The sequence below is a fragment of the Protomyctophum parallelum genome, assembly GCF_964188405.1.
Source record: "Protomyctophum parallelum genome assembly, chromosome: 8".
Taxonomy (NCBI): domain Eukaryota; kingdom Metazoa; phylum Chordata; class Actinopteri; order Myctophiformes; family Myctophidae; genus Protomyctophum; species Protomyctophum parallelum.
In genome coordinates, this window is record NC_139703.1 from 2,095,200 (window position 1) to 2,120,199 (window position 25,000).

A 25,000-nucleotide genomic window follows, 5' to 3' on the forward strand; every position below is an offset into this window, starting at 1 on the left:
AGATTCTAAAACAAATCTATTTTTCAAAAATAGCAGTAACAGTTTTGGTTTCTGCGCCCCGACAGCAAAGAAGACGTTCTAGGTGTGCGAGTGGTGGCTTGTCATTCGTTGCGTGCTCGTTGTGTACGTGTCGAGCGCACACACACACACACACACACACACACACGTGCTCAAGGCTCGACCTTACCTCTCTTTGGCTGGCGTGTAATTAAGACTGCATGATATGCGAATTCTCCCGAGGTCCGGACACCCTAATCAATAGGCCTTTCATGAGGAATTCTATTACCACTGCCACTTAACGCCTAATATTTCATCGCTTTTGTCCAGCCAGATAAATCATTCCAAACAGATTTCTAGGGGCCCCCGCGCGCTGCAAACAATCAATTGTGCAACGTAATTAATTAGAATAGGAGAAGGAAGAGACCTTGTTCCGATATATAAACAGGGGATAGAGTGTCCACAGTCATTTTCTAATCAAACGGCACAGCATATTCTCCCGCCTTCCAGCACCCCCCCCCCCCCCCCCCCCCCACCTCACACCCCACCCTCCCGGACAAATCCATATTCTCAAAGGGCAACGCTTTCACTCACTGTGTGAGTGCGCGTGTGTGTACGTGTGCATGTGTGTGGGGATCTTATGTTCAATAGGCTGACCTATCCACTTCATTGGGTTTGACAAATCCTGCCATCATCATATCCTTATAAGGGAAACACTGGGAAAAGAGACACAAGAAGATAAGATACAGAAACTCTGAAAGGAAATATAGCCTAGAACACAACGGTAAAGAGCCACCATGATCCACTCCAAATACATAATGCAAGATTCTTTTTGTGTTTTTGTTTTAACCCATTCTGACCGGGCACCCATTTTGGTGTCAGCATCATGTTATGCTTTAGCTATTTAAAAATAGCAGACCTACAAGCTCACTGACATAGAAACATAGCTTTTTCAGAAAACTGTCAGGATGTAGAAGACGTTTATAGAATCTGATCTCAGGTCAGAATGGGTTAAATAAATACACCTACTGTATGGAGACTGCATATGGCAATGGGAGGAAAATAAATACGCACTTATGCACTTTTACAATTGTTTTTGTAAACTTCATAAATATTCACGGGCAGCTGCAGCAGCAGTGTGTATGTGTCTGTATGTGTGTACCTCCTCCAGTGGTGGAAAGTAACTAAGTACATTTACTAAAGTAATAAGTACATGTACTTGGGGTTACTGGAGTATTTCCAATTTGCAACACTCCACTACATCTCAGAGGCAAATATTGTACTTTTTAACTTTAGTTACTAGTTACTTCGTAGACTTGAATTATTATTAGGAAACATACATTAACCATTTAAAATGTAGCTATTTGAAAATAGTCAATCTATATTTTACAAGCTCACAGCGTGCTTTGTGAGCTTGTATATCTGCTATTTTCAAAATATCTTTTCATAGATTTTGTATAAAATGTTGCACTTTCACTCAAGTAAATTTTGATTACCAGAGTGTTTCTACATTGCAGTAGTGATACTTTACTTAAGTAATGAGTACTAATTGAGTAATTTTTTCCACCACTGTGTACCTCTGAGTGGTACAGTATCAGTATGTGCACTGCACAGTGAGAGGTTGCATCTTGTCCCCACAAGTATATATTTTCCCTGGTCCTTACGAGAAAAACTGTTGATTTATGGTGGAGATTCAGGTAGGAGCAATAGGTTTAGGGTTAGAGATTCAGAGGTTAGACTTAGGGTCTGGAATTAAGAGGTAAAATAAATAATGATGTATACGTTAGTTGCGTGCACTGAAATATATAGCTCACAGTTGTGATCTAGTGTCTGCTTATTTTCCGGCTCTATTCTTACAGTTCTAAATGGCAAAAAAGAAAATTAAGAATGTCTGCATTCATGAAATCATCATCCTAAAATGTTAACGTCCTCACAAGTATAGTAATGCAAACCTGTGTGTGTGTGCGTGCGTGCGTGCGCGCGCGTGTGTGTGTGTGTGCGCGCATAGGCCTCTCTGTGTGCAGACAGGCTGGGTGCAGTTCCACTATGAGCAGTAGGGAGCACTGATGGCTTGTGTGTGTGTGTGTGTGTGTGTGTGCGTGTGTGCGTGCACGGGGTGTGTGGGTGTGTATGTGTGTGTGTTCACCAGCAGCCACTAGGTGCTGCCAGAGCTCTATTCACAGCCTAGGCTCTCAAACATATTCATGAACAAGGACGTCCCAAATTGATGTACAGTATATGTATTTGGGTCTGTGGACCCCGAATTTGAAAACTATTCTTGTGCCAGGGACCCCCCCCCCCCCTGTACAAGGGTTTCCTGTGTTGTTACAATGTTTTATGCTACAGTTTATAAAATCATTTATTTATAGTAGTGGAGATTTGACAGGAAAGGGGGGGGGGGAGTTGAGGTAGTGACACTGTCAGACTGCATCACAGCCTATAATATCCTCTCACCTCCATATTTTCGTAAATTAATGCCCTACTTGATAGTAGACATTACAGCATCATAATCGCATAAAAATAGCAGATCTGCAAGGTTGAAGTGCTGTGCGAACCGATGCGTTTTGCTGTTCCAGAATTTGAATCCTGAAAAGTAATAGTTTTGGACATAATATGAGGTTTCCACCCTGACAGAGATGATAAGGTAGTATAGGCCTACTTTTTAACCTTTTTATTAACTACTTTTGCTGGTGACGCCCTGAAACTGCCTCAAGGACCCCTGAGGGTCCCTGCATTGAGAATCAGCAGGCCTAGACCAGTGGAGGAAGACCCCTAACTCTAGAAGACCCCTAACTCTAGAAGACCCCACTCTAGAAGACCCCTAACTCTAGAAGACCCCTAACTCTAGACCAGTGGAGGAAGACCCCTAACTCTAGACCAGTGGAGGAAGACCCCTAACTCTAGACCAGTGGAGGAAGACCCCTAACTCTAGACCAGTGGAGGAGAAGACCCCTAACTCTAGACCAGTGGAGGAAGACCCCTAACTCTAGACCAGTGGAGGAAGACCCCTAACTCTAGACCAGTGGAGGAAGACCCCTAACTCTAGACCAGTGTAGGAAGACCCCTAACTCTAGACCAATGGAGGAAGACCCCTAACTCTAGACCAGTGGAGGAAGACCCCTAACTCTAGAAGACCCCTAACTCTAGAAGACCCCTAACTCTAGAAGACCCCTAACTCTAGAAGACCCCTAACTCTAGACCAGTGGAGGAAGACCCCTAACTCTAGACCAGTGGAGGAAGACCCCTAACTCTAGACCAGTGGAGGAAGACCCCTAACTCTAGAAGACCCCTAATAGACCAGTGGAGGAAGACCCCTAACTCTAGAAGACCCCTAACTCTAGAAGACCCCTAACTCTAGACCAGTGGAGGAAGACCCCTAACTCTAGACCAGTGGAGGAAGACCTCTAACTCTAGACCAGTGGAGGAAGACCCCTAACTCTAGACCAGTGGAGGAAGACCCCTAACTCTAGACCAGTGGAGGAGAAGACCCCTAACTCTAGACCAGTGGAGGAAGACCCCTAACTCTAGACCAATGGAGGAAGACCCCTAACTCTAGACCAGTGGAGGAAGACCCCTAACTCTAGACCAGTGGAGGAAGACCCCTAACTCTAGACCAGTGGAGGAAGACCCCTAACTCTAGACCAGTGGAGGAAGACCCCTAACTCTAGAAGACCCCTAACTCTAGAAGACCCCTAACTCTAGAAGACCCCTAACTCTAGACCAGTGGAGGAAGACCCCTAACTCTAGACCAGTGGAAGAAGACCCCTAACTCTAGACCAGTGGAGGAAGACCCCTAACTCTAGACCAGTGGAGGAAGACCCCTAACTCTAGACCAGTGGAGGAAGACCTCTAACTCTAGACCAGTGGAGGAAGACCCCTAACTCTAGACCAGTGGAGGAGAAGACCCCTAACTCTAGACCAGTGGAGGAAGACCCCTAACTCTAGACCAGTGGAGGAAGACCCCTAACTCTAGACCAGTGGAGGAAGACCCCTAACTCTAGACCAATGGAGGAAGACCCCTAACTCTAGACCAGTGGAGGAAGACCCCTAACTCTAGAAGACCCCTAACTCTAGACCAGTGGAGGAAGACCCCTAACTCTAGACCAGTGGAAGAAGACCCCTAACTCTAGACCAGTGGAGGAAGACCCCTAACTCTAGACCAGTGGAGGAAGACCCCTAACTCTAGACCAGTGGAGGAAGACCTCTAACTCTAGACCAGTGGAGGAAGACCCCTAACTCTAGACCAGTGGAGGAGAAGACCCCTAACTCTAGACCAGTGGAGGAAGACCCCTAACTCTAGACCAGTGGAGGAAGACCCCTAACTCTAGACCAGTGGAGGAAGACCCCTAACTCTAGACCAATGGAGGAAGACCCCTAACTCTAGACCAGTGGAGGAAGACCCCTAACTCTAGACCAGTGGAGGAAGACCCCTAACTCTAGACCAGTGGAGGAAGACCCCTAACTCTAGACCAATGGAGGAAGACCCCTAACTCTAGACCAGTGGAGGAAGACCCCTAACTCTAGAAGACCCCTAACTCTAGAAGACCCCTAACTCTAGAAGACCCCTAACTCTAGACCAGTGGAGGAAGACCCCTAACTCTAGACCAGTGGAGGAAGACCCCTAACTCTAGACCAGTGGAGGAAGACCCCTAACTCTAGACCAGTGGAGGAAGACCCCTAACTCTAGACCAGTGGAAGAAGACCCCTAACTCTAGACCAGTGGAGGAAGACCCCTAACTCTAGACCAATGGAGGAAGACCCCTAACTCTAGACCAGTGTAGGAAGACCCCTAACTCTAGACCAGTGGAGGAAGACCCCTAACTCTAGACCAGTGGAGGAAGACCCCTAACTCTAGACCAGTGGAGGAAGACCCCTAACTCTAGAAGACCCCTAACTCTAGAAGACCCCTAACTCTAGACCAGTGGAGGAAGACCCCTAACTCTAGACCAGTGGAAGAAGACCCCTAACTCTAGACCAGTGGAGGAAGACCCCTAACTCTAGACCAGTGGAGGAAGACCCCTAACTCTAGACCAGTGGAGGAAGACCTCTAACTCTAGACCAGTGGAGGAAGACCCCTAACTCTAGACCAGTGGAGGAGAAGACCCCTAACTCTAGACCAGTGGAGGAAGACCCCTAACTCTAGACCAGTGGAGGAAGACCCCTAACTCTAGACCAGTGGAGGAAGACCCCTAACTCTAGACCAATGGAGGAAGACCCCTAACTCTAGACCAGTGGAGGAAGACCCCTAACTCTAGAAGACCCCTAACTCTAGACCAGTGGAGGAAGACCCCTAACTCTAGACCAGTGGAAGAAGACCCCTAACTCTAGACCAGTGGAGGAAGACCCCTAACTCTAGACCAGTGGAGGAAGACCCCTAACTCTAGACCAGTGGAGGAAGACCTCTAACTCTAGACCAGTGGAGGAAGACCCCTAACTCTAGACCAGTGGAGGAGAAGACCCCTAACTCTAGACCAGTGGAGGAAGACCCCTAACTCTAGACCAGTGGAGGAAGACCCCTAACTCTAGACCAGTGGAGGAAGACCCCTAACTCTAGACCAATGGAGGAAGACCCCTAACTCTAGACCAGTGGAGGAAGACCCCTAACTCTAGACCAGTGGAGGAAGACCCCTAACTCTAGACCAGTGGAGGAAGACCCCTAACTCTAGACCAATGGAGGAAGACCCCTAACTCTAGACCAGTGGAGGAAGACCCCTAACTCTAGAAGACCCCTAACTCTAGAAGACCCCTAACTCTAGACCAGTGGAGGAAGACCCCTAACTCTAGACCAGTGGAGGAAGACCCCTAACTCTAGACCAGTGGAAGAAGACCCCTAACTCTAGACCAGTGGAGGAAGACCCCTAACTCTAGACCAGTGGAGGAAGACCCCTAACTCTAGACCAGTGGAGGAAGACCCCTAACTCTAGACCAGTGGAGGAAGACTCCCTAACTCTAGACCAGTGGAGGAAGACCCCTAAATTGAAATGTGTGAGTCCATCCATGCATGTTATTCTTCCCACTGGTCATACGTGAGATAGAGCAGTGGTTCTCAAAGTGGGGTCGGGGGACCCCTAGGGGTCCTTTGAGGGAGTTCCAGGGGGTCCCCAGCTAAATGATAGTTTGGAACCAAATTGACTATTATGGGTCTGTAACTCTGAGACTGTACTGGATCAGAGTTGAATTAACAATTTAACATTGATTTTACAATATAAATTGGGGGTCCCAGAGATAGACATGCCATTAAATGGGGGACTAATGCATGTCAAACTGGGGGTCCTTGAAATTAAATTGGTTGAGAATCACTGCTAGAGTCGTAAACATCTGCTCTTATGGGGGTCCCTGGCATATCTCTTCAAATGGGGGTCCGCGGGCTAATTAGTGTCAATTTGGGGGTCCTTGACGTGAAAAAGTTTGGGAACCACTGAGATAGAGGATAAAAAAATCTAAAGAAAATAGATATTCAAAGCAGTGGGGGTAAGTAAGTACATTTAATCGAGTACAATTTTGAGGTATTTTTTTTATTCACTTTACTGGAGTATTACCAATTTTCAATACTTTTACTATCTCATACTGTACATCTCAGAATTCTAACATTGTGGTATTGATACTTGACAGTACAAGATGTGAGTACTTCTTCCGTCACTGCTTCAGAATACAGATATTGCCCGATTTGAATTTTGATGAGGGAGTCCTGTATTAGTCCTGTGTGTGTTGCCTATACTACCAATTAAGCTTTTAGCCTGCGCTCTTATCCACATCGACACATTCCCACATACCGATATATGAATCAATCAAAGACTCAAATACCTCGGAGGATTTATTGAAATTAAGTATTGGTTAATAATTCATCACCCACCAAATGATGTCGAGTGGGGCTTGAAATGAATAATCATCTACATAAGCCCGATATCAGTTATTGGTTTTTCTTTGCAGAAAGCCAAGAAATTAGGTGGCAAAAAAGGTATTAGTAGCTGTATTATGAAACACTAGTAAGAGGCTGATGATTAAAAGGGGTTGAGCGAAAGTATGTGATGCATGTCTGTCTTCTGCAGTGTATATAACCCATTTTGCGCGTTGGGTGTTAGCATCATGTCATGCTTTAGCTATTGAAAAATAGCAGATCTACAAGCTATGAGCTTGTAGGTCTGCTATTTTTGAAAAATCGAAGAACGACTGACATAGAAACATAGCTTTTTCAGAAAACTGTCGGGATGTAGTTAAGACGTTTTTAGAATCTGATCTCAGGTCAAAATGGGATAATACCACTGTTTGAAAGGCCTGTGCTTTCAGGTGTGTCTACTCTGTGTTGTCAGAAAACAGTACCGTGGCACTTCAGAAGAGAGACTACCCAAATGAAACACTCGAGCACTCGACTGTCCTGCAGGACATTATGCATTATTTTGCAGGGCTGGACTGACGTTTCCACTTGCATCTTCCTCAAGAGTCAAAACAGAAACTCTTTTGAAGTGACCAGGTATTATTTTTTCTGATTCAACTTGTCCTTGTTGGGCACCGAACTGGCTGAAGCGCGTTGGACTTAATTGTACAGGTGTGTGTGTGTGTGTGTGTGTGTGTGTGTGTGTGTGTCTGCAGTACATGACTCTATTTAAGCCATTCTGAGCGGGAACCCCTTTTGGTGTTTTAAGCATTATTTAATGCTTTAGCTATTGAAAAATAGCAGATCTACAAGCTCATAGCACGGCACCGAGTGCCGCGCTACGAGCTTGTAGGTCTGCTATCTTTTGAAGAATCGTGAAAAGTTACATGAAAGTGTTTGAGAACGACTGACACAGAAATAGCTTTTTTCAAGAAAACAGTCGGGATTTGGAAGACATTTGCAGATACGTTCCAAGAGGTCAAAATGGGTTAAGCCATAAGGACCTTGTCAGGGACTGAGGGAGCCATCTCACCCCTTCGGCAGGATCCACTGTCCTTTTCTTTAATTACGAGAGAAAATTGCCAAATTGTCCTTAACCCAGCTGTCCCCTGCTTGACAGACAGTAGTGGAATGGGCCTCGCAAATCAATAAGCTATGGAAGGCAGCCACCCTTCTCTCCAGACCAGGTCTATTTAAGAGCACTTTCCTCCATAGTGGCAGGGCAGCCACACTGATGTTTGCATCTAGGATGCACACTGTGGCCAAAGGGGGCAGTAGTTGCTTAGTTATCTCTGACCTCACCAAACTGCTATTCTGGACAGTACAGTGTGTGTGTGTGTGTGTGTGTGTGTGTGTGTGTGTGTGTGTGCGCCCGCGCCCGAACATTCGTGCACCCGTCTCCCAACACGGCCTGGTGTCTGTCTGTCTGTCGCAGTGTTACAGCAAGAAACATGGATTTGTGATTAATCAACAAAAGTGACGACATTGTCACTCATGTATCCACACTTCTTCAACCCTCTAAGACCTGCATTCATTTCTACTTGCAAAAAATTTATTTCAACCTTACTACTACTTTGTACTACTAGGACTAAGACTAAAAAATATGTTAAAAAAAAATAAAAAAATAAAGTTTGATGAAAAATGTATAATAATTATATTATAATTATATAATAAATTAATAATTTACATTTGGGGGATATCTTTCACAATAATGAATAAAACATGTTCTAGACATTCTAATGATCACAAAAAAAGAACAGATTTTCTTTTTTTTAAGTAATTAATTAAAATATAACTTGTTGCTATAAAGCAACGCTGGGTCTTAGAGGGTTAAACAAATGGTTCATTGTTTACCTGGTAGACCTATAGTTTCAATGAGACTTGATGGTATAATGTTTAGACCGATAGGCTCTTGGTCAGCGTTCTATGCATGTGTTTTACTTGCTCATTGTAAGCCGCTCTGGACACATGAGTGTCTGCTAAATGCCTAAATTGTAATTCGTCTCAGGTCCAAGACGGTTCATTTTCAGGATAAACCCCCCCCTGATCTACAAGCTTGAAACGCGGCGAGAAAATTCAAGCTTTTACATCTGCTATTTTTGATGCATTTGTGTGCTGCTATATAACTATAGTTACAAATACGGAGATGTTGTGTTTCCTCCTCCGCGTCATCAGTGCCCATACCCGAGGTGGGGTTGGCGAAAGGGCCTTTCTGTGTGGAGTTTGCATGTTCTCCCCGTGTCCCCTAGGGTTTTTTGTCCCCTCACAAAAAACATGCAGTAATCCTGGTCTCTAAACTGCTTCCCCCTGGCCAGTCGGGGCGCCTGATGGAGGGGAAAGGAACTGGTTGGAATAACGTGTTCCTTCCACGCGCTATACGTCCAACCAGGGAAACTCCCCCCCCCCCTGTCAGGTGCAAAGGAACAACTTGGACACTCAGGCATGAAGGAAGCATGAGTTCAACTTCGTTGCTCTCCCCATGTCCCCCATATATGGGGACTATAGGTTGGCGTAGAGGGTGTGTAGAGCCCAGGATCACATTACGGTATAGATAATTGACACAAATGGGTTACAAAATCGTGGGATAAAAAAATGAATACGGAGATAAGAGTTTTCTGACCCCACAACGCCCAACTGTAATTGTATCAGTGCTTGCGATTAGGATCTGTAACAAACACACAGCACCGGTCACCATTTAACAGAACCCTCTGCATTCTGCCCACTCCAGAATCGACCCCCACACACCCCTCCGTCTGCAGGAATACACACACACACAGCCTTCTCCCAAGTGTACTCAACCAGGCCTCCTTAAGTACAAATAAAAATAAATAAAAGCCTCCCCAATTAAAAAGTGCGCCGGCTAATCCACTCTGATCCCGGGCCATTCCCAGCGCCCCTGTGGTCAGTTTGGCTTTGCTTAGCTGATTGATTCGGCAGCAATCTGCAGCCTGGACCCCCCTCCGTGCGTAATGACCTGCTGCTAAAGCCCGGATTAAGACTCGAACCGGGTCAGAGCAGTCAGCGGCCGTAACCTTTCTGGGCTCACAGTCTTATCCCGCTAAGACCCGGAACGCATCGGGGTGTCACCCTTTTTTGCAAAAATAAATACATGCTAATGACGTTTAGAAGATTTAGAACATTTTCCTGGGGGTCTTTATGTGTGTAATATGTGGTTTTAGTAGATTTTAGCAGTGAGCCCATGCAGTGTCTCTGATGTCATGGATACTGGGGCTCACTTACTTCATGGACTACATGTTGTCTCAGTATGACAGGCCTTCCCCTATCCACAAGGCCGAGCAGTGCACCAAAGCATTATGGGACTTATAGTCCAGGAAGGAAGTGAGCCCAGTGTCCATGACATCAGAGACACTGGGCTCACTGCTAAAATGAGTGCCGCGCCACGAGCTTGTAGATCTATTTTTTTTTTAAAGTGCACAAAGATGTGCACTCAAAAGTGTGCACATCTTTGAATATATAGGTCTTTAACTCAGATGGGGTTCTGCAGCCAAATACAGATCATTCTGGGGGGGGTCCTTGACATGAAATAGTTTGAGGACCACTGATAGAAAAGTGATTTAGAAGACGTTCATTTGTAGAATGTGGTCTCGGGTCTTAATGGGTTATTGGAGCAGAGCATTGAAACTGGGGCGGGGCTGTTCAGACCAAGTGTGTGGCGGCCAATTAGCAGGCTGTGTTTATTACCACACATGGTAAAATGATCCGTGCTGGTTTTAACTTTTTTTTCTTTGGTAAAGTCTCAGTAATTCACACATCCACTCATTCACTGCCAGATTTATTTCACCAGCTGTTCTCCCCTGCCACTTTGGTTATGGGCCAAAAAAAATAGCTTGTTTGGACCAAACATCTGGGAAAAGGATCTGAGGTAAATGTGTTTTTCAAAAATCTCGGAACGGCAGGCAAAAATGTCAGGGTTTCCGGTGCATTTCCGGTTGTATCCGTCTCCTAGCAACCTAGCTAGCATCAGTCATACGTTGGAGAGGAGCAGGGTTATTTTACTACACGTCCGCGTAATATGAGAGCAACTGGTCACAGTTCAGTACTATTATAAACACACCACAGCCTGACCTACAAATGTGTTGGAGGTGTGTGTGTGCGTGTGTGTGTGTGTGTAACGCTGAGGGGCTAACACACCAACGTTCCTCTGCTCCCTTCTTAGGACACGCCACTCAGCAGGTTCCTGACAATTAACCTAACCACCAGCTGGCCCCGTGCCTCCGGGGGAGACCACGGCACCAAACACACAGGCATGCATGCACACAGACTGCACACACACACACATACACACACACAGTAAAAAACACAGCGTAGAGTCAGATTTATTAGCATACACAGGTGAGGGAGGTGAGGCCAATCAGCCCTGTCTGTATTGTTATGCTGGCTGGCGCTAACGACGGGCGCCAGAGCGAGGAGCGTGACATGTGTGAGGAATGCCCTCTCCTCGCCGTACTGGGACACGGTACGGTACGGTGATTTCCGGTGCGGTGCGGTGCGGTGCAGTGTGGTGCGGTTAGCGGTATCGTACGGTACGGTACGGTAGTGGTTCCCAAACCTTTTCATGTCAAGGACCCCCAAATTGACACTAATTAGCCCGCGGACCCCCCCATTAGAAAATATATACCCATAAGAGTTAATTTAACTCTCTGAGTTACAGTCCCATAAGGGTCAATTTGGTATCATTTAGCTGGGGACCCCCTGGAACTCTCTCAAGGACCCCTAGGGGTCCCCGGACCCCACTTTGGGAACCACTGTCGTACGCCGGTACGGGGGCCACAATGAAGACGGATGGGCCGCTGGGACCCAGCTGCACTAATAACACAGCCCTTCTGCAGGCCTTTAAAGCTGGACAGATATGTGTTAAATACTACAGCCAGCGCTCACACGATGTGCTCTTTTAATTAAGGCAATTCATTTTGGGGGGTGGAGTGCTGCTAAGAGCCCAATTAAGGTAATGTGTCTTCAGCAAATTCTGCCCTCCAACGTTTTGTCAAGCATTATGAGCGAGATAATAACGATAATAGATTTAGTTCACTGCACTATCGTCCTGACCAAATAAACCAAAGGGTCCGTATGGTTTCCATTTGAGGATGTCACTGTGAATCTATTGGCTTTGGGGTGGGGGTGGGGAGGGGGGCTAACATATTGATCATTGAACGACAGGGACCCGTTGCCAGGGTCCCCCATAAGAGAAGATTTTTCTTCCCTCAGTTTGATATGCAATAGGCTATATATGGACCCCCCCACTTACCGACCGACCTCGGACTTACCGACCGCGGTGTCGGACCACGGACCGACACCGCGTCGGTCGTCTCAAATGGATCTCGCCCTCCCTCAAAGAGGTGGATAACAATAATTGACCTACCCTAAATTTAAGAGGAATAGAATAGAAAGAAGTATCCAATCAATGAATCAAAAAGACAACCGCGCCATTTCACTCACCTTCCAGCCTGACTACCAGCGGCACCTTGAGCTCCAGCTCGCGACAGGCCTTGGTGATGCCGTTGGCGATGATGGCACAGTTGACGATGCCCCCGAAAATGTTGACCAGGATGGCTTCCACCTGAGGAACGGACAGAGAGGAGGAGCTCAATGACAGGACAGGACGCTATGGGACACATGAGACACACTGCTGTCCCCTCAGGACAGGACAGGACGCTGGGACACATGAGACACACTGCTGTCCCCTCAGGACAGGACAGGACGCTGGGACACATGAGACACACTGCTGCCCCCTCAGGACAGGACAGGACGCTGGGACACATGAGACACACTGCTGTCCCCTCAGGACAGGACAGGACGCTATGGGACACATGAGACACACTGCTGTCCCCTCAGGACAGGACAGGACGCTGGGACACATGAGACACACTGCTGTCCCCTCAGGACAGGACAGGACGCTGGGACACATGAGACACACTGCTGTCCCCTCAGGACAGGACAGGACGCTGGGACACATGAGACACACTGCTGTCCCCTCAGGACAGGACAGGACGCTGGGACACATGAGACACACTGCTGTCCCCTCAGGACAGGACAGGACGCTGGGACACATGAGACACACTGCTGTCCCCTCGGCACTGTGTTGTCCACAGTTTCGTTGTTGCCGGGCAGAATCCTCTAGCCTGGTTAATAAACCAGACTAATATCGCACGGACTGCGGGATATTAGTCTGGGGAGGCTCAGCTTGGATTTCATTTCCAGGGGGGGGGGGGGCGGGTTGAAACATTTTCTCTTTGACGCAATTGGTCAGAGCTACTGTCAGTCAAAGGTCTCAAGCATTGAAAGTCACTGTACCAAAGCCCACCCATATTGCATACCGTGTCCCGATTGGCCGCCCCATTTCTCTGGTGTAGGAAATGGGCGTACAATTGAGCCTCTCCAGACCGTAATCCGCCGGCAGGCAATTTATTTTTGCCAACGGCTGATTCGGTCTGGTTTATTAACCAGGCTAAGAATCCTCTACTTTCCATATTCTAACTTTGTTGTGTTTTTTTTTCCCCGTAAATTACGGCTCTACTTGATCATACTAAAGCGTCGCACAAAAGCATTAAAAGTAGTAGATCCACAAGCTCGAAACCCAACTGCTTTTACCGTTTTTTTTCATTTGAATGCTGAAAAGTAACAGTTGTGGACATAACGAGGTTTCCGCCCCCGATAGAGACGGTTTACTAGCAGGACAGACGTGACCTTATCACCGTCACCCGCTTCAATTAGCGTGACCCTCGAGGCTAAATTCCGAATTCAAATAATATATTCATAGAATTCCAATTCAATTACAGCCCCTCATTCTGTTCAAAATCTGTATTTAAAGCGAGCATTTGTAATGTTTGAATTACAAACATGTAAATGTATGCAATTACAAATGACATTGCTTCTGAGGGTCCCTGGCTGGAACAAAACACTTTGACATGGTGGTCTCCAGGCCAGTAGTAGGCTACATATTATTGTGGGGGTCCTTGACATGAAAAGGTTTGAGCAGCAACATCGTTTTTCAGAAAACTGCTAGGATTTAGAAGACATGTTGTAGAGTTAAGCAACATATGCAGTTGTCTCCCCCCCCCCCCCCCCCCCCCCCCATCAGTCGAGGAGATCTTCCACCTCGTGCCAAGAGGAGCGTGAAGGTTCTTCCTGTAAAAGTGTGCAGGCAGAGGCAGGCAGCCGCTGAGGTGATTACACTAACAATCTAGTCTGTTGGTAATTACCCCGGCTAGCTCAGTGGAGAGTAGATGAGAGCACACAAGAATTAATCCTCTGTTTGTTTATAATCTCAGCTAATCTGTAGCAGCGATCTGGATGAGCGCCGTGTGAGTGAGTGTGTGTGCGGTGTGTGTGTGTGTGTGTGTGTGTCAACATCAAGGACTTGGATCACTATCAGAGTGACATCAGATGCGTTGTGCTCTTGTGTGTCACATCCAAAAGCGCCCCCCTCTCCGTCTCGACATCAGAGCGTGACAAGATGGGAGGTGACACATAGCAAAGAGAAGAGTAGCTTAACCCATTCTGACCGGGCACCCATTTTGGTGTTGGCATCATGTTATGCTTTAGCTATTGAAAAATAGCAGATCTACAAGCTCATATCGCGCCACCGAGTGGCGCGATACGAGCTTGTAGGTCTGCTATTTTTGAAAAATCAAAGACACTTTTAGAATCTGATCTCAGGTCAGAATGGGTTAAAGTGCTCGTCGCCACCATAAAGTAATTGTACAAGCTGTTCGGTCTGAGCTGACGAGGTATATTACACACACAATACACGAGGATGTAATCAACACCAGGAAGAACAACAAGGATTTTGTCCTAAAGCACATTTTTTGTTTTGTGTTACATGGCTGATTAGTTCCGTAACACATGCATGGAACCACCATATTGTCTCTGCCGGGGTGGAAGACGCAGAAACCTTTCAGGATAAAATAAAATAAAAAAGATCTAAGTCGGTCCGTGCCAGGTTTTCAGCTTGTGGATCTGCCACTTTTGATGCCTTTGTGTGACTTTGCAGTATGACATTAGTTTACAAAAACAACCCACATTAAAAGTTAAAAAAAAAAATGGAGATGAGGTTTCTGCCCCGACAGCAACGGTATATTGCCACTGTTGTGTAGAAACATTGTATGTCAGAAATTATTTAGCCAAGCCCTACTAGTTAATACTTTATTAACCCTTTATTAACCCAGCATCATGTTATGCTTTAGCTATTTAAAAATAGCAGATCTACAAGCTCATATCGCGCCACCGAGTGGCGCGATACGAGCTTGTAGGTCTGCTATTTTTGAAAAATCGAAGAGCGACTGACATTTTTTTAATCTGATCTCAGGTCAGAATGGGTTCATCAGACCAGTTTGTGTCCGGCGGAAACCTCGTATGAATTTGATCTCAGCCAGAATGGGTTAATTGGTTCAATATTTATACGAACCAACAGACTGGTGTCTTTTGGGCATGTCATTACAGGCACAACAATATGAGCAAGGCTGTCTGTCAAAAATAAGTTATTCGCGACTGAGCGTGTGTGTGTGTGTATATATGTGTGTGTGTGTGTGTGTGTGTGTGTGTGTGTGCGTGCACGCTGCTCGGTGAACGCCTGCGTGCACCAGTCTTTGTGTGTCTGCCGCCATTAATACGGAGCAGCTGTCAGTCTCCAAGGAGAGGCAGCGTGGCTTCTAGATGCACAGACCGTTCATCACTGTCACTGTGGACTGACGCCACCACCCTGTTGGTGCTGGCGCCCGTCTATTCCTTAAATACATACTCATGCATGCATGCATGCATGCATGGGGGGGGGGGGGGGGGGGGGTAGCGCATCTCCGGCCGATAGGTGTGAGCGATTTTGCCGACGTGTTAATGGGGGACCATTTGAAAACAAAGGCGGCTTTGCATGCTGTAGTTTGCTACCAAACAGACATGCACAAGGGCTGCCAATAGGCTATCTTTTGTTGTTTTTCTTGTTTCATCGCCCCCCTCTCTTCGAAGTTGGACTGGGCCAGCTCTAAACTGACTGGGCCACGGCCCGCGTGGCCCAATGGACCCTATGCCGGTGCCATAACCTTAATAAATTGCTCATCTACGAGCTTGTAGATTGGCAGCTTTCGTTACTGCGTCAAATTCTTGGCTTAAGAAATGCGACAAAAAATATATAAAATAAATAAAACGAAAAATAACTCCATGAATTCAAGGCTCCATGGTGTGGTAATCGATCAAATAATTCATTTTGGGGGTGAACATCGACACCCCTGGATGTCATCCCAAATCAAACGCCTCCAGATGTCAGAGCGGTGTTTTCATTGATTTACGTTAGATGGCGCTCTTCGCCAACATATTAATGGTTCTAGGTTGCTTGGCGACCGACACAACAGGAACTGAACCAGAAGTGAAATATCGCCTGTCGTCCCCCTCCAGCAAGGGCAGAATCCATTTGTAAACACCGCCTGCCGGTCGTTTTAAGGGTCGACCGTCCGGATTTTTTTTTTTTTTTTTTTTGTACCGGCCTCTGGGCCTGTCGGTGCGATAGGTCGGCCGGTCCGTGAGTAGGTCGGCCGGTCGTTTGATATGTCGGCCGGTCGTTTGATATGTCGGCCGGTCCGTGGATAGGTCGGCCGGTCGTTTTTTTTTTTTTTTTTTTTTTCACCCCCGTCCAAAACGGTAGAGGAATGACAGAGTTACCATTTGGGGGTTCCTGGGGGTCCCTGGGGGTCCCCGAACCTTGAGACCCCCAAAGACGCCCCTAGGGGGGCGACACGATTCCAACGAGCCCACCCCCGTCCAAAACGGTAGAGAAATGACAGAGTTACCATTTGGGGGTCCCTGGGGGTCCCCGAACCTTGAGACCCCCAAAGACGCCCCCAGGGGGGCAACACGATTCCAACGAGCCCACCCCCGTCCAAAACGGTAGAGAAATGACAGAGTTACCATTTGGGGGTCCCTGGGGGTCCCCGAACCTTGAGACCCCCAAAGACGCCCCCAGGGGAGCGACACGATTCAAATGAGCCCACCCCTGTCCAAAACGGTAGAGAAATGACAGAGTTACCATTTGGGGGTTCCTGGGGGTCCCTGGGGGTCCCCGAACCTTGAGACCCCCAAAGACGCCCCCAGGGGGGCAACACGATTCCAACGAGCCCACCCCCGTCCAAAACGGTAGAGAAATGACAGAGTTACCATTTGGGGGTCCCTGGGGGTCCCCGAACCTTGAGACCCCCAAAGACGCCCCCAGGGGGGCAACACGATTCCAACGAGCCCACCCCCGTCCAAAACGGTAGAGAAATGACAGAGTTACCATTTGGGGGTCCCCCCCCCCCCAACAAAAAAAAAAAGAAAAACGACCGGCCAGCCGACCTATCCACGGACCGGCCGACCTATCAAACGACCGGCCGACCTATCCACGGACCGGCCGACCTATCCACGGACCGGCCGACCTATCCACGGACCGGCCGACCTATCCACGGACCGGCCGACCTATCCACGGACCGGCCGACCTATCCACGGACCGGCCGACCTATCCACGGACCGGCCGACCTATCCACGGACCGGCCGACCTATCCACGGACCGGCCGACCTATCAAACGACCGGCCGACATATCAAACGACCGGCCGACCTACCCACGGACCGGCCGACCGGCTGACCTAGGGCCGGTGCAATTTTTTTTTTTTTTTTTTTAATTAAAAAAATAATAATAATTTTTTAAAAAAATCCGTCCGGCCGACCCTTAAAACGACCGGCCGACGGTGTTTACCGGCCGGCCCGTCGGCCGGTACAAATGGATTCTGCCCTCCCTCCGCCTCCACGTTATCAGATTTAGACAAATGCAGTTATCTCAGATTATTTTCCCAGTTTTTGGTCAAAACAAGCTATATGTATCTGGTGTGATGGGCCCAAGTGCTTAAAATATAAACTACATTAATTGGACAACAAGTGGTGAGGTTACGGTGTGACCAAAATGGCATGGTGTGTGTGTGTGTGTGTATGTGTGTGCGTGCGTGTGAATCTGTTGCCCGATGTTTCCTCTTTTTCCCCGCTCCCACTTTGTTATGTTATGTTATGTTATGTTATAGAAAAAACCCAAGAAAAGAAAAGAAAAAGAAAAGAAAACAAGCTATATGTTTAAAAAAATGCAGATTTTCAAAGTCTTTGTGACACTGTAGTATGACCAAGTAGATCATTAATTTGCATATCTAAACAGTTACAATATATGGAGATATGAGGTTTCTACCCGACGGCAACACTACGTGTGGCCTGGATGTGTGTGTGTGTGTGTGTGTGTGTGTGCATCAGATAGACACAATCAGATAGATGGTGCCAACATATTAATAGATTTACTGGTGTGTGTGTGTGTGTGTGTGTGTGTGTGTGTGTGTAAGAGTGCCAAAATTACTAAGAGTAGCAGCAATTACCAAACACCAAGCACGGTGTGAGAAAATACAGTCTTTCAACATTAACCCATTCTGACCTGAGATCAGATTCATACGAGGTTTCCACCGGACACACACTGGTCTGATGAACCCATTCTGACCTGAGATCAGATTCTAAAAATGTCAGTCGCTCTTCGATTTTTCAAAAAATAGCAGACCTACAAGCTCGTATCGCGCCACTCGGTGGCGCGATATGAGCTTGTAGATCTGCTATTTTTCAATAGCTAAAGCATGACATGATGCTAACACCAAAATGGGTGCCCGTTCAGAATGGGTTAACCATATTCTCCAGCTCATAGCGCGTCACTTTGTGCCTCACTATGAGCTTGTAGATCTGCCATTTTAGAAAAAATCGCGACAATTTGTGCAAATCTTTGAATATGTATATTTTAAAGCGAAAATATTAACTCAAATCTTTGCTTCTGCGGGTCCCTGAAACAATATATTTGGAGATGGGGGTCCGCAGCCAAATTTATACGTTAAATTTATACGTTAAATTATACGTATCGGGGTCCTCGACATGAAAACGTTGATATAGCAACATACGTTTTTTTTTTAATATTTTTAAACGGTTAGGATTTTGTAATCCGCCTCAGGTCTCAAAATTGGTTAAACATGTGTGGTTTCGTAAGGCAATAAGACGAGGTGCTACAATATATTCCCAGGCACATACACAGGAGGGCTTATTTACCACATGCAACACAGGACAGCTACAGGGAAACACTGACACGTTTTACAGTGTTTTTCTGCGGTTGGGTAAACGCCACACACACACACAGTCACACACACACACCCCCCACAATATACTACTACACCAACTGATGGCACCAGCTATACTGTCCACTCACCACTGGGGGGCAGTAGAGATTTAGATGCCATCATCTCCAGCCTCTATGGAGAATACTCTTATTTTCTTTCCATCAGCATTGCATTTTTTTTTCTTCTACTCTGTCCCTATTGAGAAGCACCATATTTCTTCCGTTCATGCGTCTCCTATTGACAGCCATGTATATTAATGACGCAGAGGACATGATTTATGCCGGCTGGCACACACAAGTAAATGCAGTTTATAGAAATATGGATGCAACAGCCGTCTTTGCACTTTGCTGGAAACGTTACGCTCTCCTTGATGATTGCTTATGTTTTGGATTTAGGAAGGATTTAGGTTTTTTTTTCTTCTTTTTTTCCTTTTGCAGACTGAGAAGAATGCGACAGAAAAGCCAGTTTGACCTCGGATGTGAGAAGATTTAGAATTACGCGTGCTGCTGATGATCCCAAATGGTATGTTGTTAAAGGCTACCACCACAGACCACAGTCAGGTTCATGGTCGGAATTAGCAGGCTAGCGTGGACTGAGAGGTGATTGTAACATATAGGACAAGAAGCAGCAAGAGACAGGAGCGACACTGGAGGTGAAAATGAAAGCTGCACGTCCGTCCATCTCCTTCCCCGTGAACTAGAAGGTATACAGCTTACACCAATAGGTAAGGCATAACGGCCATTTTGTGCCTATACCAGTGTTCCCGTATTTCGTGGGAGAAATAACCAACTAGGTTTATGAAAACGAGGCCAAAAAGAAGCAAATATATATACGCCACATGAGCATCGGGTATTTGAAAATAGCCGATCTAGCAGAGTAAAATAAAATCGTGGAAAAAAAGTGAAACATTTTAACAACACAAATCAAATACATACTCATTTGGGGGTCCTTGACTTGAAAATGTTTGAGAACCACTGGGTTTAAAGGACATTTTAAAGCCCAAACAAGCAACTTACACATTAGAAACAAGCCCCCTCCCAATAACAAAACACAACCCACAACAACCATCAATATTTACGGGCAACTTTACAGGAAAGCAAGCCCAAAGTGGCTTATAACAAGCAGGCATGGCAACAGTGGCTGTGAGGCACATTGGTGGGAGAGCGGTGGTGCAGAGACAACGCCTTGCCCTGGCGCGGAGCCTGCGGATGCCACCCTGATGAATGGGCGTGAAGAAGAGGTCAAAGTGAGGGTCAATCACCTTGGTTCCCTGCCCTCCTCAATCAAGACAATACCTTAAATGGTATTTGCTTGATTCAGGCTCTCTTCAGCACGTCTGAAATTATTTCAAATCACATCCTAGACCTGTGGTTTTCTCAACCTTTTGTGCAGATGAAACGCCGAAAAGGCAAGTCAAAAACTCAAGGCTCGACTGTAGACATATCCATGCAAAATGGCATCTATAACATGCATCATGACTTATAACTGTTCCGTTTATTTTGATTTACTAATGCCCCAAGAAAGCAGAAATAGCGCATATACAATAGAGATCGGTTTGAAAGTGGTAATTTGTATTTGAAAATGATTGTACACAAACTGCATGATAGTCAATTCAGGAGTTTTTATAGTGCATACATGGTGTTGCAATAATAACGTGAGGTTGTCACAAAAGCCCAAGGCACACTTGGGCTCGTCTCGTGGCACACCAATTTGGGAAATTATTCCACATACCAATCCTGTGTGAACAAGCGGAACATCATGCTTTTTAACTACAGTTTTACCGCGTGTCATGGAGCCAGTAGAGCCTCTCTCTCCTTGAAGGCATTCATTCCAGGTAAAAGCTACCCCGTTGGCAGTAGGGTGGATGTCTTTCATCAGAGCGGCAGCATAAAGGCATCAGGTATAAGTGTGCCAGCGCTCTCTCTCCATTTTAGAGGGTCTTTTGTGCGTTCTTTCAGGGAATGTCAAGCCGGCACTTTCTAACCGGGGCCCCCAGTGAAATTATTCAAATTTCCCACGGAACGAGATCACAGTGGCTGGCACGACGCTACAGTCTTGTCAATGTTCTTTTTACGTCTAGCTCAAACAAGGGCTTTTCACGAGAGAAAAGGCTTTTCTGGTCGCTTTTATACACCGCGCTAAATGCATTGGAAACCAGGTTGTTTTTTTTTTAGCCCAGACTGTTTGACACGCCAACGTTGGCACATTCCCCTGAGGAATGAGAGAAAAAACAGCAGTGTATGAAAAAAGAAAAGGAACAAAAAAATGTAGCCCTCGTGTTTGACAGAAACGGGTGAGTGTTTTTGTTACAGTAACGAGTTAAGCCCGAATCCTCAGCTTTGTAATTCCTCACCAAACATGATCTGGACTGTAAACGCACAGATAACGCAAATCACCTTCACATGTTAAGCCTACAAACCATGCAGGTGGAGAAGACTTACCATTCACTGCATGGACTATTAAGTTAAGAAATGAAAAGAAAAGAAAGATAATACTTTTCTTCTGAGTCTTAGCCCGGCGGGAATCTAGAGGCGTTGCATTTCCAGCTGCCCATGGTGCGTTGTGTGTGTGTGCTGCCAAATTATCACTCTGGCTCACATTTTGTGTGCCCATACTCCTGTTAAGCGCCGCTAATCTGTCTGCAGGAGAGAGTGAGAGAGAGACAGAGGCAAACAGACGGGCGTAGGGAAAGGGATGGGCATGTCTCTCTGTGGCCTATTAGGGAGTATTGTTCTGCGTTATCTGCTGGAAACAGTCTGTCCTGTCACCGCCTGCTGTGGCAGGCCTTGTTTATTCCTCCCCGTCCCCTGCCAGGAGCCCCAGAGGTCTGTCCTGGGGCAGAGGTTAACACACACCACTTCCAGACCAAGACAGGCCTGTGCGTGTCCTAATCTCCCGTCCTGGGACAGACAGTGTGCCGCAATACTGGCAGAGGAGAAAGAAGTGAATGCTGTGTTTCAATCTCTGTGTGCAACCTTATGTTAATTATGGTGGCAGAGTTATTCTCAGCTCATCCTCGGTTCTTACTCAAAGCCATGGCTTTTTGTTGCCATTTTGCATTCAATAAACATTCATTTCCCTCCCAATTTAGTCGTCGTGCCAATTTCCGATTTCACGTGTAAGTCCCCGTCACTGCCAACCCCCTACATGTCTCCTTGGCGAGGGTGTAAACAAACCTACGATACACGTGACATCGCCAATCTGCTTCTTTTCACGCGGCAGCGAGGAGTTTCACTGGGAGGTTGGGACGCATGTTGGAGCCTGGAGGAACGCACTAGTGTTCCTGTTCCCTGCCGAACAGAAAGGCACCCCAACCGACCTGTAGGAGTCGCTACGGTGCAGTGACAGAGGTCGCCCTCCCCCTGCCCAGAATACGGCCAAACCGGATTCACTCCCCTAGTCTCTGTTGTGGTGGGCCAGAACTTTACCACTGTTCCACCCGGACGCTTAAACGCTTAAAAAGGGCCATTAAGGAAAGATTAGGCCAGGTCAAATCCATGCCATAATATGGAACAGAATACATCATTTACCCTGCTACGTCAGTGATTTCTACAGCGTTTATTATTTATACTTGATAAAAATACTGACCTTGTATACAAATAAAAAACAAATAACAGACTAAAAATGAAACAGCTCAGTTAACTACAGCAGAACAAGATACAGGAGAGTCTGAGATCTAGGAATATTTCATTTTGCCACAACTGAGCTTCTGGAGTTCAAAGAAGTTCAACAGACGTGTGTATTCTTTCCTTGAAATCGCACACAGTGCCGAATCACGCCCGATTAGGACTGCGTGTCAAAAAAGGAACGGCATAATGGCATGTGGTGGGGGAAAGTAGACCCTTCAAGCAGTTACCATTACTTTCAGAGTGTGCCGCCGAGCTGTGCGCATGCAAGGTCACTCAGTGGGAGAGAGAGATTGCTATATATTGGCAGGCCAGAGAGTGACACGTCAGAATTTCCCCGGGACAGACTAACTCTCTGGCCTGCGCTTCGCGGGGCCCCCACATCTGTGGACTGATATGATCGAATCCGAATTCGTGATGTAACAGGGTCGTATTTGCTTTCATATATGTCTTTGCTGTTCATATGTATATCACATGACCATTCAATTTGGGATAATTGTGGGCAATCAATAAATGCCAGATCTTGTGAATCCATGATTCTAAGTGTACAGCCTGTTTATTGGACTATTAGATAACCCTCTCACAGGACGAGGGGTACTGTGTGGACATCAAACAACGATGGAACGGCATAATGGCATGCGACGGGTACTGTGTGGACATCAAACAACGATGGAGTGAAACGTTCATATCGACGCTGTCGGATGGAGGGCTTTCATGTCCAAAACCATTACTTTTCAGGAAATGGAAAAAGATAACCTTTGATCCAAATGGATCCAAAGTAGTTAGTCTACTTGTTAATACTTTTTATTGGTTAAATATTTATGAAACCCACAGACAAAATGTCTCAAAACCAGCAGACCAAACGCGCTTGCAATGCAAAACATAAAAAGGTTGCGATGAAAGGTTTCTGCCCGACTGCAGCAACATGATGCTAATGATGGCAAACCTCCCATGATCTCTTCGAGCTCTGCTGTCGAGCATCAGGTTTCTCAAAAAAGAAAACAAAGGAAAATGAAATAAGTTACTTTTCCAGCGTACAGCTGCTGCTGGAGGGCAGGAGACAGAGCAACAACAGCGGCCCACTGAGTAAAATAAAGGGTATTGAAGTCAAGAGAGCAATGCAGACCCAGACGCAAAGGTGGAGAGAGGCGAGGGACGTAGTGGCTAGAAATAAATAAATGAGGAAATGGTAGAAACGATATATATGCGATCTCCGGCTGCTATTGAAGGCTGGGATTGGGGCCTGGGCAAGGAGGAGGATAACGGGGGAAATAATTATCCGACCTGCTGAAGCGCGACAGCTCTCTCTCTCTCGGCCCGCACGGTATAAGACAGGTCTCCGGGATTATGTCACAGAGGGGTCGTGTCACCAATGCGGATGATGTGCGGCATCTGAAGCTCTGCTTGGTGTCAAGCCCCCCCCCCCCCCCCCCCCCCCGCCCCATTTGGTGCATGGCGTAGATGAGGCTCCATCATCGCGACAGAAACCCTGAAAAATACACCGTCCGTGCGTTTTGTGTCAATTCTCATTTTCCTCGACACGCAGTAATCAGACGGGGAAAATCTGTGCATTACCAGATCTGGTGCCTTTGAACATGCACAATTAATATAATCGTCATCTTCAGAAGGCCTTTTTACTGAGAGCATGTCATATAAATCTCTAGCCCTGGAACATGACTGCCATGATGATTATCATGACAGTCATGCAGTAACTTTGCCCTGTTTTTTGCGCTCGCTGCATTTACAAGATTTCCGTATATATAAACATACAGATTTCAAATATAAAGTACTCACAAAGTGTCCCACGGGTGTTAGTTAGTAGCAGCACCAGCGATTAGAATCGCTGCGTCCCGCGTTGTTTAATAAAAAGCATTTTTGTCCGAGCTCCCCAGCTACTTTTTTCAAACGGGGTTCGTTTGGGAAATCCACAGTTGCACACCGGGAGCGCACTCGCCTATTAGTCTGTATTGGCAGGGCGGTCAGCCTACCTATATCGAACACACCGAGTGCCACCCTCCTCCCGACCGATAGGGGCGCGTAGTTGAAAGCCAATGGCAAAATAACACCTCGGATAAAAATGCTTTTTATTAAACAACGCGGGATGCAGAAATTCTAATCGCTGGCGCTGCTACTAACAAACACCCGTGGGACACTTTGTGAGTACTTTATATTTGAAATGCGAATGTTTATATATGACTCTCGTATGAATACGAGAGTCATGTTCCAGGGCTAATAAATCTCACAAAAACACTACTGTATCAATACTGTGTCAGTATATGCCCATATTGGGCATGCTGCCGGTCCGCTCTCTCCCATTAGCCAATTTAAATGC

At 46.6% G+C, this 25,000-nt stretch overlaps 1 protein-coding gene across 1 annotated transcript in view; it reads right to left on the minus strand.

Annotated features, from left to right (window-relative positions):
* suclg2 (succinate-CoA ligase GDP-forming subunit beta) overlaps positions 1-25,000 on the minus strand; it is a 170,281-nt gene that overhangs the window by 5,345 nt on the left and 139,936 nt on the right. Inside the window, exon 10 of the mRNA XM_083771306.1 lies at positions 12,329-12,449. Within this exon, the coding sequence (XP_083627432.1) occupies positions 12,329-12,449 (121 nt within the window). The remainder of the gene's footprint in view (positions 1-12,328; positions 12,450-25,000) is intronic.